Here is a 19,408-nt window from a genome sequence, read left to right as displayed (position 1 = left end):
ATTGTACCTCTGAGCTGGGGATGGAGAGCGGGAGGGAACAATAGGCTCTGCCAGACGGGATCAGCCCAGTCTTCCAGCACCAGAGGCTGCAAAGGAAGGGGTAAGAACCCTGCTATAGCAGACGGATGATAATCCCTCCTCCGCCGCCCCCCCGCCCCTGCCCCGCGAAGGTCTAATCCTGCTCTTTAATGGTCAGTGATCAGCTTTGTTCCTGAAGCAGGCGATTTAATAACCCTTCCCGAAGGTTTGGTCTCATTATTTATTCATAGTAAGTCTGGCTTTTCTTGTGATTCACATAAATAGATCCAATGTCCAATCCCTCTAGGTTCACAGATTCCAAGGCCAGCAGGGACCACTGTCTCTTGATCTCGGTGACATCCTGTTGCAGGGAGTTCCACAGGCCGAGCGCACGCTGGGTAGTAAAGTATTTCCTTTGATCAGTTTTGAAATTCCTGCCTTTAATTTGTGGGAAGGAAAGTGAAGAAAATAAAACCCAGGGAAGCAAAGTCAGGATCAGAGCTGCAAGAACCACTCCAAGCCACTGTGATCCTGCAACTGCCCCTTCCCTGCAAACACAGGGGCAAGTGCTCAGTCTTAGTGACTCCCCAGCTCCTCAGCAGATAGATTCCTATTGGGAGTGGGATGCAGGAGGATCTGATGGCCGACAGGGGCCCCCTCCGGTGCAGCGGCTCTGGCTGGGAGGCCTGGAGCCCCATGGGGGGCCCCCAGTTCAGAGCTGTGTCTCACGCCTGCCACCCCTGCACACATCCCAGCTCGCTGGCTGGGGGCCATTGGGGCCGGCCAGCCTGAGACGAGCTCAGACAGCGAGTGATGGAGAAGCACTAGGCACTGGGATGAGGCATGGGGCAGTGCAGGGGCAACTGCATAATCCATTGGGAGCTCATTGGGTGAGAGGGACAGTCCAGGTAACACACTGGCTGAGAAGAGGCAGCAAGGATAGCTCATTGGTTAAGAAGGGACAGTGAAGGTAACCCACTGGCTGAGAAGAGACCGCAAGGGTAGCTCATTGGTTAAGACGGGATAGTGCAGGGAGTTTGTTGGCTGAGGACTTTTATGCCTCATATCTCAAAGTTCTTTTCATGTCCCTATAAAGGCCAGTCAGATCCCATGCCCTGGGCTGCTGGAGCCAGACCCCTGGGCTGAGGGTGATGGTGGGAGGCAGCCCTGGGTGAGGGCAGAGTTGGGCCAAGGCTCCAAATTGCAAAATTGCTCAGCCCCCAGCAGCCTCCATTGGGAATAACAGGAGGGAGAGCCTCCATTGTTCTCACTGGGGGGGAGCCTCCATTGTTCTCACTGGGACGGGGGAGCCTCCATTGTTCTCAGTGTGGAGGAAGAGCCTCCATTGTTCTCACGGGGTGGGGGGGTGCGCTCCACTGTTCTCACTGGGGTGGAGCCTCCATCTCCTGCTGGCGCTGGAGCAAGGGAGTTTGTCGCTGCTGTTCTGGGGCTCTCCTGCTGCCCCCTCCTCAGCGCTGACCAAGCACAGAAATGCCTCCAGCTCTCAGGTCCCCTACTCTCGGCCCTGCCCTCACAGCTCAAGGGCATTAATATCCTGGGGGAGGGGGGGGGCGTTCAATGGACAGCAGGCCCTGTCCTGTGTCTCCATCGCAGCCAGGAGGCCTTTGGTGCAGCCAGCTCTGAGCTTGGTCCCAGGCCCAGCGCTGCTGCCAAGGGCTTAGGAGAGGAGCACCTGCTGGCTGGCGAGGGGAGGCCTGGCCTAGGCAACAATGACACTAGGAAATGGCCAGCTGATCAAGGCGAAGCCCTGTGATTAATGCCCTATGCTCTCAGTAGTAAAGATGTGTGTCTTGCCCCACCGCACCTCCCTGCCCCCACCACAAGACCCCATTCCCCTCCCTAGGCTGGGCATAAAGCCGAGGAGGCCTGACTCCCAGCGCCTAAGAACAGCCATACTGGCTCCAGCCAATGGGCCAGCTAGCCCAGTCGCCTGTCTTCCAGCAGTGGCCAGTGCCCAGTGCTTCAGAGGGAATGAATGGAACAGGGCAATTTTGAGTGAGCCATCCCCCGTCATCCAGTCCCAACTTCTGGCAGTCAGAGGTTTAGGGACACCCACAGCACGAGGCAGCGTCCCTGTCTATTTGGGCTAATAGCCATTGATACCCCTATCCACCATGAACTTAGCTATTTTTTTAACCCAGTTGTACGTTTTGACCTTCACAACATTCCCCTGGCAATGAGTTCCACAGGTTGACTGTGTGTTGTGTGAAGAAGGACGTCCTTATATTAGTGTTAACCCCGCTGCCTGCGAATTTCATTGGCTGACCCCTGGGTCTTGTGTTATGTGAAGAGGTAAATGACACTTTCCTATTCACTTTCTCCACACCAGTCAGGATTTTAGAGACATCTATCATAGTCATAGCCATCCTTAGTCGGCTCTTTTCTAAGCGGAACAGTCCCAGTCTTTTTAATCTCTTCTTATACAAAAGCTGTTCCATATGCTTCATCATTTTTGTTGCTCCTTGCTCTAAGCTATCTTTTTTAGCTGGGGCAACCACAACTGCACACAGTAGGCGAGTAGCCTTGTACCATGGATTACTAGCGTGGCAGTATAAGAGTTGCTGTTTTATTATCTATCTCTTTCCTAGTGGTTTCTAACGTTCTGTTTGCCTTTTTGACGCCACTGCACATTGAGTGGATGTTTTCAGCGAACTATCCACAGGATCTCTTCCTAGAGTGGGAACAGCTAATTTAGACCCATCATTTTCTATGGATAGTTGGGATTCTGTTTTCCAATGTGCAGTACTTTGTACTTATCAATAGTGAATGTCAGCTGCACTTTTGTACCCAGTCCTGTGAGCTCCCTTTGTAACTCTTCACAGCCATCTTTGGCCTGAACTGTCAAGTAATTTTTTATTGTCTGAAAATTTTGCAACCTCACCCCGCTCCACCCCTTTTCCAGGTCATTTATGTTGAACAGCACAGGTCCCTGTACAGCTCCTCGGGGACCCTGCTATTTACCTCTCTCCATTGTGATAAAGACTGGTTTTTCCTATTCTTTGTTTCCTATCTTTTAACCAATTACTGATCCTTTACCTCTTTTCCCAGGACAGTTTACATTATTTAAGAGTCTTTGGTGTGGGACCTTAGCAAAGGCTTTCTGAAAGTCTAAGTACAATGTATTGGCTGGATCACCTTTGGCCACATACCTCCCCTAAGAGAATTCTAATAGATGGGTGCGGGGTGATCTCCCTTTATAAAAGCTACGTTGACTCTCCCCCAACATATTGTGTCCATCTAGGTGTTTGATAATCCTGTTCTTTTAAAAAAAAATCAGCATGACACTAGCTACCATCCAGTCATCTGGTGCAGTTCTGTAATTTCACATTTGAGTTCCTTCGCATACCAGCTGGTCCTGGTGATTTATTACTGCTTCATTGATCTATTTGTTCCAAAACCTCCTCTATTGACATCTCAATCTGGAACAGTTCCTCTGATTTGTCACTTACAAAAGAATGGCTCAGGTGTTGGAATCTCCCTCACATCTGCAGTGACGATAGATGCACAGAATTCATTTCGCTTCTCTGCAGCAGCCTTGTCTACTTTGTGTGCTCCTTCAGCACCTTGATCATCCAGTGGCCCCACTGATTTTTTGGGGGCAGGCTTCCTGCTTCTGATATACTTACAAAAAAATGCTGTTAGCAAAAAATCCTGCTCTAACAATTACACCCCCCTCCCTTTCCTGAGTAAGGGTTAACATTAGACATGAGCTTTTTCTTTTTTTTAAAAAAAATCCCTTTTTCTCTCTCCTGTCTTGCCATGGGAAGTCTTTTTCTCTCAATTGGTCTCTTTCCTTTTCGGGGCCTTTTAAAAATTATTTCCAAAGCCAGGGGGGAAAACAACAACAGAAACCATTTTTAATTCTCTTTTGTTTTTTATTTGTCCTTCACATAGTTCTTTTGCTTAGTTCCTTAGTTTCATTTTTACATGCGCACAGTTTGGGTTCAGCATCGGAATGTGGAGCTGTTCGAATAATAACCAGTTTTGAGAAACAAAGAGTAACTGCATGGTAGAAAATTATGCCCGAAGTACAAACACGTACAGAGAATACCCATGGCGGAGGTGAGCTCGGGTGTATTTACAGTGCAGGGCAGGAGAGGTTAGCAGCTCATGGCCATTGGGGCAGGCTGCACTCTTGTATGACCGCTAAGCAGCGACCAGGTTAAAGGGCCTCCCAGCTGAAAGAGCCCCCCCCTTCCCCCCCAGGAAGCCAGTTTGATGAGGTCAGTCCCAGGTACGCTCATGATGGGGAGCTGCTGATTCTGGGCCTGATTCTGTCTCACCTAGCACCTGATCCTGAGAGATGCTGAGCCCTGCTGCCTCCCATTGGCCTCAGAGACAGTGCTGGTGCTCAGTGCTCTCTGGGTCAGGCCCTCAGGAAGGTTTTACTTGGGTGATTTTCCATGGTGTGGGCAAGAGCAGGATGTGGCCCGGGGTTGATGCTTGGGTGCTCTAACAACAGGCCATTGGCTCTGACTGGGGTGGGGGCTATGTCTCCCTTTGCTCTTCCTCTCCGGCACCTTTGCCCTCCCACCTCCCTGCAGATCAGACTCAGCCCCCAAACAAGCCCTCGCTCTGCATGGTGGGGCAACATCACTAGCCCCACTGTACAGAGGAGGGGCCATGGGGTGACTCTCCCAAAGCCACACAGCAAGTCAGCAGCAAAGATGGACCCACTCAGCCCCCTGTTCTAATCACCAGCCACATTCACTCCCAGAGGCTGGACTAGAACCAATGTCCTGAGTCCCACTCTCCCATTCCAACCACTGGATGTCCTGACTCCCAGACCCAATCCTCTAACCCCCATCACCAGTTGCCACATCTCTCCCAGACAAGGGGGTGGCACCCAGGGGTCCTGACTCCCATTCCCAGTGCTCTAACCCCCTGCTCCAGGTACCACGCCTCTCCCAGACAAGGGGGTAGCACCCAGGGGTCCTGACTCCCAGTCCCAGTGCTCTAACCCCCGGCTCCATGTGCCACACCCCTCCTAGAGCTGGGCTAGATCCCAGTGGTTCTATGGCTTGAAGCACCAAGAGCAAATGTGGTTCATCAGCCAAAGCTTCTGTTCTAAAGGCAGGGCCGAGGCTCCCTCTGGGGTGAGTGGGATTCTGCAGGTGCCACTGAGTCTGGCGCAGGGGCCGGGGGAGTGGGAGCGCCCCATACCCAGCTCTCTGAACTTTGGAGACATGTTGTGAGCTGCCCTCTCCTGAACACATGTGTGTCCAGGTCAGTGTGCAGCAGCCAGCTCCCTGCAGTGACCAGGGACATCGGTGTCTCCCGCCAGGCCAGACAGCCCGAGCAAGACAGGCCAGCCCAACGGAGAGGGATGGCTCCAGGACTGGGCTGAGGCCCAGGGTGCCCAGGACATCTGGGCACCTGGGATGTGGGGTGGCCAAGGACTGAAGCCCTGACAACCAGAGCCCCTAGCTCAACAGGTGAATAATCGAGGGGACGTCAGACATCCACCTCAGCTGAGCCAAAGGAAAATCTGCTCCAGCGACCTAGTGCCCAGCCCTTATAGCAGGTATACCTGCCAGCCCTCCCCCGAGCACCCAGCCCTTATAGCAGGTATAGCTGCCAGCCCCCACCCCCCAAGCACCCAGCCCTTATAGCAGGTATACCTGCCAGCCCTCTCCCGAGCACCCAGCCCTTATAGCAGGTATACGCACCAGCCCTCTCCCGAGCACCCAGCCCTTATAGCAGGTATACCTGTCCGTCCCACCCTGCACACACACACACACAGAGCGCCCAGCCTTTATAGCCAGTGCACTCCTCAGAGCCTGTGGCTCCCAGACCCTATAGCTGGTGCACCTCCCTGTCCCGCCAGAGCACCCAGCCTGTATAGCAAATGCCCCCCCGCCTCAGCAGAAGCTCCCAGCCCCTACAGTGGTGCACCTCCCGCTCCCTCCCAAGTGCCCAGCTCCTGTAGCAAGTACACCCCAGGGACCCTCCAGAGCACCTGGCTCCCAACCCGTCCCCGAGAGTGCAGCTCCTGCCCCTACAGCAAGTGTACCTCCCAGCCACCCCCCAGGGTGCCTGGCCCCTATAGCAAATGTACTTCAGCATCACCCCCCAACTCCTTGGCTCCCTGCTCTTCAAAGCATGCGGCTCCCAGCCCCTAGAGTGAATACAATCCCAGCCCCCCCCCACCCCCCAGCATGGACTCTGGCCCCTAAGCATGCAGCTTCCAGCACCCCCCGCTCCCAGCACAGGGCAGCCAGCCCCTATAGCGAGTGCACCTGTCAGCCCCCTGAGCATGCAGCCCCCAGCATGCACTGCAGGACAGGCTGCCATTTTAGTGAAAGGGTTTCTTGGATCTGAAGCCTGGGAAGCACCAGGTGTGGAGCCCAGTGCCCCACTCACACACCCTTTCCCCTCCCCCATCCACGCATCTCAAAACACTTGACCACCAGCAGTGACTTTAGCCTGGCAACCCCCTGGGGAAGTGTCATTAACCCCTTAGACAGCAGGGGAAACTGAGGCAGGGGGTAACTTGGCCACAGTCACCCTCCAAGTAGTGGAGCTGGAAATAGAACCCAAGAGTCCTGATCCCCATTCCCCCCCCCCCGGCACATGTTCTAATCACTACAGCCCACTCCCCACCACCCCCCGAGCTGCACATAGAACCCAGGAGTCCTGACTCCCAGCTCCCTGCCTGTACTACTACACATACGCTAAATACGTATTTATCTCCCCCCTAGCTCGCTCTGGAGCCAGGAAAAGAACCCAGGTGTCCTAGCTCACATCGATTGGCTAAGCACAGAGAGTGACGCTCCCTATCGCTGGGATTGCATAGCTCTGACAGAGGTCACCGGAGGTCAGGCCGAGGTAGCTGATTGGAGCAGACGCACCCGGATCGCTGCTCTTTCCTCATCCAGACAAACGCTCTGGCTGTTCCTGACCCCAGAACCCTTGGGAAGTCCAGCATTGGACAGCTCCCAAACAACCCCGCCGCAGAGCCGGCTGGAAGAGTCCCTGTGGCCCTGGGAATCAGAGGGGACTTAATATTTACTATTAGATCTGGAGCGAGCTGGATAGTGACAGGCTTCATGTATGTGTCCCCACCAGCGCTCCATTGATACCCCTCAGTTCTGACCCCAGTGCCTCTCAATCCCAGCCTGCAGCCCCCTGGTATCTGAGCCCTGAGCTCCGCAGTCACTGCTCTACCGGTGCCTCTCAATCCCAACCTGCAGCCCCCTGGTATCTGAGCCCTGAGCTCCCCAGTCACTGCTCTACCGGTGCCCCTCAATCCCAGCCTGCAGCCCCCTGGTATCTGAGCCCTGAGCTCCCCAGTCACTGCTCTACCGGTGCCCCTCAATCCCAGCCTGCAGCCCCCTGGTATCTGAGCCCTGAGCTCCCCAGTCACTGCTCTCCGTGTGCCGATCTCTCCCTGCCTGCAGCCCCCTGGTATCTGAGCCCTGAGCTCCCCAGTCACTGCTCTACCGGTGCCCCTCAATCCCAGCCTGCAGCCCCCTGGTATCTGAGCCCTGAGCTCCCCAGTCACTGCTCTACCAGTGCCCCTCAATCCCAGCCTGCAGCCCCCTGGTATCTGAGCCCTGAGCTCCGCAGTCACTGCTCTACCGGTGCCTCTCAATCCCAGCCTGCAGCCCCCTGGTATCTGAGCCCTGAGCTCCGCAGTCACTGCTCTACCGGTGCCCCTCAGTCCCAGCCTGCAGCCCCCTGGTATCTGAGCCCTGAGCTCCCCAGTCACTGCTCTACCGGTGCCCCTCAGTCCCAGCCTGCAGCCCCCTGGTATCTGAGCCCTGAGCTCCCCAGTCACTGCTCTACCGGTGCCCCTCAATCCCAGCCTGCAGCCCCCTGGTATCTGAGCCCTGAGCTCCCCAGTCACTGCTCTACCGTGCCCCTCACTCCCAGCCTGCAGCCCCCTGGTATCTGAGCCCTGAGCTCCCCAGTCACTGCTCTACCGGTGCCCCTCAATCCCAGCCTGCAGCCCCCTGGTATCTGAGCCCTGAGCTCCCCAGTCACTGCTCTACCAGTGCCCCTCAATCCCAGCCTGCAGCCCCCTGGTATCTGAGCCCTGAGCTCCCCAGTCACTGCTCTACCGGTGCCTCTCAATCCCAGCCTGCAGCCCCCTGGTATCTGAGCCCTGAGCTCCCCAGTCACTGCTCTACCGGTGCCTCTCAATCCCAGCCTGCAGCCCCCTGGTATCTGAGCCCTGAGCTCCGCAGTCACTGCTCTACCGGTGCCTCTCAATCCCAACCTGCAGCCCCCTGGTATCTGAGCCCTGAGCTCCCCAGTCACTGCTCTACCGGTGCCCCTCAATCCCAGCCTGCAGCCCCCTGGTATCTGAGCCCTGAGCTCCCCAGTCACTGCTCTACCGGTGCCCCTCAATCCCAGCCTGCAGCCCCCTGGTATCTGAGCCCTGAGCTCCCCAGTCACTGCTCTACCGGTGCCCCTCAATCCCAGCCTGCAGCCCCCTGGTATCTGAGCCCTGAGCTCCCCAGTCACTGCTCTACCGGTGCCCCTCAATCCCAGCCTGCAGCCCCCTGGTATCTGAGCCCTGAGCTCCCCAGTCACTGCTCTACCAGTGCCCCTCAATCCCAGCCTGCAGCCCCCTGGTATCTGAGCCCTGAGCTCCGCAGTCACTGCTCTACCGGTGCCTCTCAATCCCAGCCTGCAGCCCCCTGGTATCTGAGCCCTGAGCTCCGCAGTCACTGCTCTACCGGTGCCCCTCAGTCCCAGCCTGCAGCCCCCTGGTATCTGAGCCCTGAGCTCCCCAGTCACTGCTCTACCGGTGCCCCTCAGTCCCAGCCTGCAGCCCCCTGGTATCTGAGCCCTGAGCTCCCCAGTCACTGCTCTACCGGTGCCCCTCAATCCCAGCCTGCAGCCCCCTGGTATCTGAGCCCTGAGCTCCCCAGTCACTGCTCTACCGGTGCCCCTCAATCCCAGCCTGCAGCCCCCTGGTATCTGAGCCCTGAGCTCCCCAGTCACTGCTCTACCGGTGCCCCTCAATCCCAGCCTGCAGCCCCCTGGTATCTGAGCCCTGAGCTCCCCAGTCACTGCTCTACCAGTGCCCCTCAATCCCAGCCTGCAGCCCCCTGGTATCTGAGCCCTGAGCTCCCCAGTCACTGCTCTACCGGTGCCTCTCAATCCCAGCCTGCAGTCCCCTGGTATCTGAGCCCTGAGCTCCACAGTCACTGCTCTACCGGTGCCCCTCAGTCCCAGCCTGCAGCCCCCTGGTATCTGAGCCCTGAGCTCCCCAGTCACTGCTCTACCGGTGCCCCTCAGTCCCAGCCTGCAGCCCCCTGGTATCTGAGCCCTGAGCTCCCCAGTCACTGCTCTACCGGTGCCCCTCAATCCCAGCCTGCAGCCCCCTGGTATCTGAGCCCTGAGCTCCCCAGTCACTGCTCTACCGGTGCCCCTCAATCCCAGCCTGCAGCCCCCTGGTATCTGAGCCCTGAGCTCCCCAGTCACTGCTCTACCGGTGCCCCTCAATCCCAGCGTGCAGCCCCCTGGTATCTGAGCCCTGAGCTCCGCAGTCACTGCTCTACCGGTGCCCCTCAATCCCAGCCTGCAGCCCCCGGTATCTGAGCCCTGAGCTCCGCAGTCACTGCTCTACCGGTGCCCCTCAATCCCAGCGTGCAGCCCCCTGGTATCTGAGCCCTGAGCTCCGCAGTCACTGCTCTACCGGTGCCCCTCAATCCCAGCCTGCAGCCCCCTGGTATCTGAGCCCTGAGCTCCCCAGTCACTGCTCTACCGGTGCCCCTCAATCCCAGCCTGCAGCCCCCGGTATCTGAGCCCTGAGCTCCGCAGTCACTGCTCTACCGGTGCCCCTCAATCCCAGCGTGCAGCTCCCCGGTATCTGAGCCCTGAGCTCCCCAGTCACTGCTCTACCGGTGCCCCTCAATCCCAGCCTGCAGCCCCCTGGTATCTCAGCCCTGAGCTCCGCAGTCACTGCTCTACCGGTGCCCCTCAATCCCAGCCTGCAGCCCCCTGGTATCTGAGCCCTGAGCTCCCCAGTCACTGCTCTACCGGTGCCCCTCAATCCCAGCCTGCAGCCCCCTGGTATCTGAGCCCTGAGCTCCGCAGTCACTGCTCTACCGGTGCCCCTCAATCCCAACCTGCACTCCCTGCTCTCTGAGCCCTGGGCTCCCCACACACAGCTCTGCCAATGCTAGTCTAGCACAACCTATTCGTCATTCCCTTTCTAGCCCCTCTAGGGCGCCCAGCCCCCCAGCTCCTGCTATTCTCATCCTGCCCCCCGCCCCCAGCTCTGCCAATGCCCTTAGAGCTGCTGGCTCCTGTGGCGCTTGCTGAATCCTGCTGCACCACAACCCACAGCAACTCAGCTGAGTTAACAGTTGTAAGCTGAGACTGCCACAGTCATTGCATGTGTGACCAGAGCAGGCCCAGAGCGCAGGGTTCAAACGTGCCCCCTTCCAGAAAAACCGTCCCTGTGCTGCAAGGTGGGAGTGGGGCCGTGGAGTTTGCTCCAGGCCACCCTGCGCTTGGGAGCCAAGTCCTGTTAACAGCCAGGTGTGCTAAGGGGCCTGCTCTGGAGCCCCCCTGCAGCCACGGGACCTGGATCAGAGGAACACTCTGCTCTGTTATGGTCATTCCAGCCCACGGGGTGGAGGGTGAATGCACCTGCCCCTGCCCATCCTTCCACGCATGTCGCTCAGGGGCACTGGGGAGCAGTGACATGTCTGGCTCCGCAGCCTAGGGAGAGACACAGCATGGAGCGGTGCGGGGGTGGCGAGACCTTGGGAAGCCCTTGTCTCAGTTCCGTTTATTATCCTGCACGCCAGGGAGACGTGGCTTCACCTGGCCTTATTGTGGAGCATGTACCTGGCTCCTTTACTGTTTAGCAAGTGTTTATCCAGGCAAAAGAGTGTACACTCCCTGCCCTGTGACCAGTGGAGCCGCCCGTCACGCTGCAAGGCCCCATGTGCAAGGTGACACAGAACAAACACACTGTAACTGTCAGCCCCATGACATCTCCAGGGAGCTCCTGGGATCCCCATGGGAAACTGAGTGGGCCCTGACCCAATCAAATTGGAGGGGAGCCCTGGGAAAGGGGGTTGGGCTCCGGGTAGATACATATTGGGGCTGCAAGTCAGCAGGGTTTGCCACTGGAGGCCAGACCCTTCTCTGCAGGGACCCCACTGCAGACGGGGAAGAGATTCTGGCCTGTGAGGAGTGGGTGTGTCTGTCTGGGGGTATGAGGGGTGACCCAGCCCACGCTCTGTGCTAAGGGTAGGCCCTGGGGCTCTGAGTTTGGGGGATGTAGACGTCACCCCAGACAGGTATTGTGTAGCGGTCATCCATCCTGGCTCCAGTGGGCAGGTAAGCAGCTGTGCCACGCCCTGGGGGCACTGCTGGAGCCCACAATTCCCCAAGTGACCAGTCTGCCCCCCCCCACATTCTCCCCCAAACTCCTCCCACAGCCCCGTGGATCACCCTGAAGCCTCCACTCCTCAATCATCCCAGTGTCTGACTCATTGAGAATCCAGAGAACAAATCCTTTAAAAAGACACAGGCAAAGCCCTGGCCCCGCAGCCCCGGGCGTTTGCTGGCTGGGCAGTGAGACGTCTCTTATAGCCCCAGCTGAAGTGGTGGGGCAGGAAGGCAGATGGAACAGGGGCCTGTAGTACCTGGCTTGGGGGGCGGGTGACTGGCCTGGCCAGGCCAGGGCTCCGGGACCGTGGCAGTGAGGGAGGGTTTGATGGGTTCAGGCCATGTGCTCGGTGACATCAGGATTTCCCTTGACTCTAAGGTTTACACTAATTTTTATATCTTGGCAATGGTTGTTCCCACTCGCCCTCCGGCCTGGGGCGGCTCCTCCTGCGATGGTGCTGATTTCGATGGCATCGAAGACTTTGGACTAAACTGCATCATTCAGTTGGAAAAGGGACCTGCTGGGTCAGAGCGGGAGAGTCAAGGCCTTGACAGTGGGATCCGCCCTCCCGCCCGGCCCCGCTGAGTCAGGGCACCCCTGCATTGTGCCAACCTAGAGTGTCCTCTCTGCAGGACAGCATGGCCCACAGTCCCCCTCCACTGGGCCCTGCTAAGCCAGGGCGCCTCCCACATAATGCCAACCCCAGAGCATGTCGGTGCATGGCCACCTCTGTGCAGGACAGGGCGTCCCACTGCCCCGGGGACCCAGAGCGCCCCCACATGGTGCCAATCTGAGGGCATGTGGGTGCACAGCTGCCTCTGTGCAGGACAGCACGTCTCACCTTCTCCCTCCCCTGGGCCCTGCTGAGCCAGGGCACCCCCTGGCATAGTGCCAGCCAGAGAGTGTCTTGGTGCACAGCCCCCACTGAGCAAGATAGTGCATCCTACTGCCCTCCACCTCCCCGCGATGAGCTGCTCCAGTCAAAGTCAGAGCTGGCTGTACCAGAGTGGGGCTGAGGGTAGGAGCTCTGCAGACTCACACCCCAGCAGCACAGCAAGCTCCAGCCTCGCCCTAGAGGGACAACTCTGCTGGGGCTGAGAGGAGAGTGTGGTCTCCCCAGCCCAACCCTTGCTTGGCATCTCTGTTGAGACAGCCACAGGATCTGGGCTGAGACGCCCCAAATATATCTGACAGCCGGGCCCGCAATAGCTGAGAGGGCAATAACGTGTGGTCACTACAGGAGCGGGGGCCATTTGGAATCGCTGCCCTAAAGGCTCTGTCACCCAGGCCAGGAGTCTGTGTCCATGCGAGGTGAGGGAGTCTTGCTCCTGTAGGAGTCCGGCTAGCCCAGGGAGGGCCAGCACTGCCATGTCCACAACCCTAACTGCACCATGCCAGGAAGGGCCAGACCCTGCTGCAGGTTCTGATGTATCCGCTGAGAAGGGAGTGGTGGAAAGTCATCAGGATCACCGGGTGAGCTCTGAACCTGCCAGGCTCAGCTCTTTGGGTGCCATTTACACCGGGGCAAAGCAGGACTGGGATGGCCTATTGCGCCAAGGTGCACTGACTCTGGGTTCGCAATGACAGGCAGCAGGGCGAAGGCACCAGGCCACTGACTCCAGCGTTGCAGTGACCAGCGCCAGGGGAAGGCACCAAGCTGCACTGACTCTGGGTTCACAGTGAGAGGCAGCAAGATGAAGGAACAACACCACACTGACTCCGGGTTCGTGGTGACCAGTGCCAGGGCACAACACCAAACCACACTGACTCTGGGTTCGCGGTGACCGGTGCCAGGGCACAGCACCAGGCCGCACTGACGCCAGGTTCATGGTGACCGGTGCCAGGGCACAGCGCCAGGCCGCACTGCCGCCGGGTTCGTGGTGACCGGTGCCAGGGCACAGCGCCAGGCCGCACTGACGCCGGGTTCGTGGTGACCGGTGCCAGGGCACAGCGCCAAGCCGCACTGACGCCGGGTTCGTGGTGACCGGTGCTCACCTCTCTCCCTCGCAGACTGTGCTATTCCACATCGCCGTTCTGATTGTGCTGGTTTTCGGGCACACGTGGCTCCTCCTCGCACGGTGACAGCTCATCAATGGATGTCTGGTTAGTGATCCCTGGGGAGACAGGGCATGTGGGGCACTGGGGCTTGCTCATGAGACCGGGCTCAGGATGGAGCTACTGAATGTGGCCCATTGGCTCCATGGTCTCGCTGCAGGGTGCCATGAGGGGGCTGCTTCTCACCACCTGTAATAGGCAGGCATGCGGACTGAGCTGAGACCTGCCAACTCGTCTCATGCAGGGCCGCAGACCCAGCCTCCAGGGGGTTGCCTTTCGGCCGCCATGCAGCCTGCGTGGGCTGGAGTGTCTGGCCTTTCTTCACCTCACTCCACTTCCCAGCGTTGGTTTGGTTTTGGAATTAGATGAACAGCTTCCGCTGGCCCCCATCTGCCCTGCTCCCAGGAGCACCTGTGACCCTCAGCCCTATGGGCTATGCTGCCACAGCCACAACTACTGCTCAGAGCCCACCTGGTTCCCTCACCCCCCAGTGCAGGGGTGAGGTTCACACCGCCAGGCCCTTCCTCCTGTGCCACCACTGCCCCTTGCTGGGACCGGCGAGGAGGGATGACTCGGTCTGGAGGGCGCGGAGGGCACAGTGAGATCACCCTGAGAGTTTCTCAGATATGGGGGGGGGGGGGGTTTCTCCTCAAAGGGCCCCAGGTCCTGGGCAGTACGTACCGCTGGCCGCTCGCTCCTTCCACTTCTGCTTGTTCTCCTGGATGTATTTGGTCCATGTGGAGCGGAAGCTGGTGATGTCAGCGTTGATGTCGCCCAGCTCTGAATGCTCATCTAGGGACGGCTGCTTCCACTGGGAACTGCAGGGAAACCAGAGGGGACAGCGCAGTGTAGTGTGGGAACCACACCAAGGCTGGGAGGCCCTGCAGTCGGGACTGGGCTGGGGCGAGGACACTGAGGGCTTGATCTCCTCCACTCCAGCCTATGGACCTGGGAGCTGCCTGCACCCAACAGCTCAGCAAATCAGCCCCTCGGCTGGAGTAACAAATAACCCTGGATGCACCTGCTCCCTGGGCACCCCACAGCATCGGCATTGCCCTCCTGGCACAGAGGAGAAACTGAACCCTAGGAGGTGAAGTGACCCGCCCAGTGTTCACAGATGGGCAGAGCTGAGACGAGACCCCCTGACCCCTGCCTCGCAGCACCCAGTCCCTTGCACTGAGAGCCCACTGAGAGCCTCCTGGGAGCGCCTGCTCCGTGAGGGTGTGAAGTGGATGGCAGGAGCATGGGGAGCAGTCATGCTGCCGGCCTGAGGACAGGAACAGCTGCCAATAGGGAGGCTCTGCTGGCGCTGACCCAGTGAAGGGGCAGCACTGAGCTCTGTTGGACCCCCTGCTCCCTCTGACGGCTCCGTCCTCCTTCGGCGCTCCCCACTGACTCCCCTCAGACCTGTCCCATCCTCGGCCGATGCTGTTATGCACATGGCCAGCAGGGGGCGAGCACAGATCACACATGAGGCAGCTGGGAACCGGAGCTGGGCAAACCTGTCCCAGCCACACCCCAGGGGTGTGGCATTTGCATGTGGCTGTGGGGTCTGCACTGGCAAACACAACCACGTGACTGTCATGCAAAACTTGTCCAGGCTCAATTATCCCTTCATGGTGCTGGTGTTCACAGGCACCACGTGTCTAGAGGGGCACCTGCCACCAGCATGACAAACCCCATGGTCTTTGGCCACTTGATAAGTCTTGTGGCTAAGGACTCCTGGGTTCTATCCCCTGCTCTTGGGGAGTGGGCTCTAGTACGTTTGAGCAGGGGGGGGCTGAGTCAGGACTCCTGGGTTCTATCCCCTGCTCTGGGGGAGTGGGCTCTAGTACGTTTGAGCAGGGGGGGGCTGAGTCAGGACTCCGGGGTTCTATCCCCAGTTCTGCCACTTACTTGTTTGGGGCCTGATCCGAAATGCACTCAAGTCAATGGAACGACTCTGGATCAGGCCTTCTGCCCTTGGGCTCAGTCGAACCCTCTGTCCCACCCTGGTGAAATGGTGCTAACAATGAACATAAGCTAATGGTGAGGCTCCGTTAATTCATGTCTGTGAGGCTCAGGCACTGCAGCCTGGAGCCATCGGCAGGGTCCCAGCTGGGCCCTGGCCCTCGGCTCTCACGCTGCAGAGAAGCTGGCAGGTGCATACAGAGCAGCTGTGAAGCTCTGAAGCTGGGCTGTGACTCCCAGCTACAAAAAGGAGCCGTTTACACAGAGCCTGACTTTGCCCAAGGCCACGCCTGCCCCGGCTCCCCACCTTCCCAGAGCCGTGCAGAGATAAAGGCCTTTGGAAGCAACACCTTGAAATTCCACTTTGTTCCCATAGAGAAAAATCATGGCCTGTAACTCCTGCAGGGCTCAGCAGGGACCCAGGCAGGGAGCGCAGCTGGGAACCTGCCTTTACAGCGTGGCAGGGGCAGACTGGGCTGGAGCTGCAGCCCAAACTCAAGCTGAACCAGCACTTTGTTGGCAGTCTGGGGGAAGTCTCCCTGGTGGTTGTTTTACATATTCCTGCTGCTCTGAGGTGGGGGATGGGAGGGAGGGGGTCTGTTCTCAGGAGACTCTTCAAAGTCTTATCAGGAGCAGAGAGATTAGCATCTCATTTGCATAAGGACCACCTGATACTACTGCCAGAGGTGGATGTTCAGGCAGGTCCCAAAGCTTCCAGCATCTTTCCTTTCATGGCCATGTCGGACTGCAGCCAAGGGAATCTCTGGGAGGTGGGGAAGGATGCCCGGGGGAACATACAGGGCTCATGGGGATACTAGGGCTAGTCAGCACACTAGGGGCTGGATGTGGGGAACATCACTGAGGTCAATGAAGATCCACTGGGGTAAGTGGCCCATTGCTCTGAGCTGGTCCTGGAGCTGGGACTCCTCTGTCCAGATGCCGGCTGGTGGGTCTTGTTCACATGCTCAGGGTCACGCTTGTGGCTAGATTTGGGGACAGGAAGGAATTTTCCCCCAGGTCAGATTGGCAGGGACCTTGGGGGCAGGGGTTCGTCTTCCTCTGCAGCAAGGATTGTTTGCTGGGATAATCTGGGCAGATCCTACCTAATCAATCCCCTGCCTTGGGCATTGGCAGCACCTCAGTCTCTCCTCTTCTCTGCCTGTGGCCCACAACAGCTTAGCTCTCTGAGGCCTGAAATACGTTGGTCTGACTAAAGTCATTGAGCTCAACATAGGGGAGGCTGGCTGATAATCAGTGGCCAGTGTTGGAGAGGAGGCCAGGTTCAATGAGCTGATGGTCCATTCTGGCCTTAAACTATGGAGCAAGAGGAGAATCAGGCTCATTCACCCTTGCTAGTAGTGTCAGCATTTTACACATGGGGAAACCGAGGGATTGGGAGACCTGCTTTACCTACAGCCACATCATGAACCAGTGGCAGAGATGGGACCAGAACCCAGGCATCCTGCTGTCCAGTCTCACAGGCATTCTCCTGTGCTCTGCTGGCTCTTGAGCCACAGCAGCACCAGCCTACAGGGGGGTCTGGCCCCTCTGGACAGCATCGGGGGCTGCCTCACTTTACTAGCCTGGCTACTGTTTCAGTCTAATTCTATTTCTGGACAGGGAGTGCCCCTGAGGGCAGGGTCAGAGGACACAGGCCCACCTGGCTCACAGCACTGCCTGAGTGAGGAGCTGGCCCTGCAGATCCCCTCTGAGCATCTCGGAAACAATTAAGATAAATGCCTCGAGGCTGAATGACCATCCTGCAGCCAGAACAACGGAGACACCAGCAAAGGTTTTGCTGATCCCTGGGCTCTGGGACACCCAGGCTCACATCCCTGCTCTGAATTGGGCTAAGTAGGACCTGGACCCTGGACCCTCTCCCCACCAGGGCCGGCTCCAGGCACCAGCACAGGAAGCAGGTGCTTGGGGTGGCCAATGGAAAGAGGCGGCACATCCGGGTCTTCGGCGGCAATTCGGCAGCGGGTCCCTCGGTCCCTCTCGGAGGGAAGGACTGGCCACCAAATTGCCGCCAAAGAATGAAGCGGCGCAGTAGAGCTGCCGCCGAAGTGCCACCGATTGGGGCGCTTTTTTTTTTTGGCCACTTGGGGCAGCAAAAAAGCTGGAGCCGGCCCTGGTCTCCCCAGCCCCGGTGAGCACCTGGCCCACTGGGTCCTTTGGGGTGCGTCTCTCTCGCTTTCTCTCTGGGTTTTTGTCAAGGTCTCCGTCCTTTCCCAGTGTGGAACTAAACCAAATGCCGAAACCTGGCCAGTTTTCACACTATGAAATGCTTGTTTTCATGCCAGCCCTACTTTGTCCCCCTGCTCCCACTGAGAACAATTGGGATCCTTCCTTCCCCACTTCCCCATCCTTGAGCACAATGAAGAATTCCCCTCCCCCCAGAACAATGAGAGCCACTGGGACAGCCTGGCCCTAGGGCTCTGAGTTCTGCCCATGAGATCCAGGTCCCCAGTAGTGTAACCACCTCCTGGAGCGGGGACTGAGGCAACACAAGGCGCCAACAGCTTCCCTGCGCCAGGAGGCCTGGAACCGCCCAGCCAGTGACACCCCAGAACTCTGCAGCTGGCTGGGAGGGCGTCAGTGACGTGCCCAGGCAGCCCCCACTGACCAGACTTTGACCAGGCCTTGCAGCTTGCCCTGCCCTGAAGATCTCTGCAGTCAGAGGTGAACACAGCACCAGCACTTCCCTTGGGACAAATGGCACAAGCGGTATGGACTGGCCTGGGTCTATGTACCGAGTGTGCAGCCTGGGAGCCAGGACTCCTGGGTTCCAATCCCAAAGCTCCTGTATGCTCGCTCCGAGTCCCTTCCCTGCGTCAGGCCTCAATTTCCCCACCTGCAATGTAGGGATAGTGATACGACCCCTGCATTCCTGAGCACGCTGGAAAATCAGTGCTAGTAACACTCCCCTGAGCTTTCTAGCTGCTGTGAGCCCCCCATGCTGCGCTCACCTGCTCTGCTGGCTGGAGGAGGACTTAGACTTGGAGCCTTCCTCCACCAGCGGGAGGACGATCTTCTCCGCCACGTCCGTCAGCACCGAGAAAGTGGGCTCCACGATGAAATCAATGAAACCTGCAGAGGCAGTGGGAGGCGGCATTAGAGTGTGATGCACCCGGAGCCCCACTGGGCCACGTGGCCCTGAGCCGGCAGGGCTGCAAGCACAGACACGAGGGCATGGCCTGGCCCAACAGGTAGGCAGGTCATCAAATGTATCAGGGCAGGTGTGGGTGCGGGGGGGAGGCAGCGACTCACCGATCTGGGACTGGGCCACCAGCGTGGACTTGCGATCACAGAGCGGAGAGAAGGGCAGGCCCAGCTCAGCCTCCTTGTCCCCCTGCGGGAAACAAGACAAAGAACCGTTCACCCTGCCAAACGCCGGGGCACCCGGTCCCAGGGTGACGCAAGAGCAGCCTGAGCACAAGAGAGGGAGTCAGTGGACTCAGCTACTGCTCTGAGCGTGGGAGATAGAACCCAGGTGTCCTGACTTGTATCCTCAGCTCGTCCAAAACACAGGAGTCAAACTGTCCCTGGGCGTGAGGCTCACTCTACCTGCCACTGAGCAGCCCAGCCCCTGGGGCAGGACAGCAGGTGTGAGGCCCAACCTACTGGATCTGCACCCGTCTGTCTGTCTGTGTCTCCGGGAGCGAGTTGGTTCACGCAGTGAGTGTTTGTAGCTGCAAATGCCTGTTTTCACACACCAGCGGGGATGAGTCTGTAGTGACACCCCATGGCTGCATGGCATCGGTCACCACGCGGCTGCCGCGCCCCGAGGCCACGCGGCACCGCAGTCACCACGCGGCTGCCACGCCCCGAGGCCACGCGGCACCACACGGCTGTCACACCCCATCCCCCCATGGCTGCAGGGCATCACAATCACCACATGGCTATCGCGCCCCGTGCTCAGAGCAGGGAAGGAACGCCACTCTCTGTCAAAGGCTTCTGGAGGCACCTGGGATGGTTCAGTGGCTCTTTGGCAGTTAATTGGGT

At 58.5% G+C, this 19,408-nt stretch overlaps 1 protein-coding gene across 8 annotated transcripts in view; it reads right to left on the bottom strand.

The window, feature by feature from the left end:
- Window positions 1–10,052: 10,052 nt before the first annotated feature.
- The window catches only part of PDE1B (phosphodiesterase 1B), a 142,152-nt gene continuing 132,796 nt past the window's right edge, over window positions 10,053–19,408 (bottom strand). For 7 of the 8 annotated variants that reach the window (XM_044995355.1, XM_044995362.1, XM_044995358.1 and 4 more), the window contains 5 exons: window positions 18,674–18,755; window positions 18,373–18,493; window positions 14,135–14,271; window positions 13,394–13,512; window positions 10,053–11,915 (listed from right to left, as the gene is read on the bottom strand). In XM_044995355.1, coding sequence (XP_044851290.1) covers window positions 13,415–13,512; window positions 14,135–14,271; window positions 18,373–18,493; window positions 18,674–18,755 — 438 coding nt within the window. In that variant the 3' untranslated portion in view covers window positions 10,053–11,915; window positions 13,394–13,414. Of the gene's footprint in view, window positions 11,919–13,393; window positions 13,513–14,134; window positions 14,272–18,372; window positions 18,494–18,673; window positions 18,756–19,408 lie in introns of all 8 variants that reach the window. The other variant, XM_044995356.1, reaches the window with a different exon arrangement.

Source organism: Mauremys mutica, chromosome 20, assembly GCF_020497125.1.
Source record: "Mauremys mutica isolate MM-2020 ecotype Southern chromosome 20, ASM2049712v1, whole genome shotgun sequence".
In the NCBI taxonomy this organism is placed as follows: Eukaryota; Metazoa; Chordata; order Testudines; family Geoemydidae; genus Mauremys; species Mauremys mutica.
The sequence above is the reverse complement of the archived record's forward strand: the minus strand, read 5'-3'. Positions and strand labels throughout refer to the sequence as shown.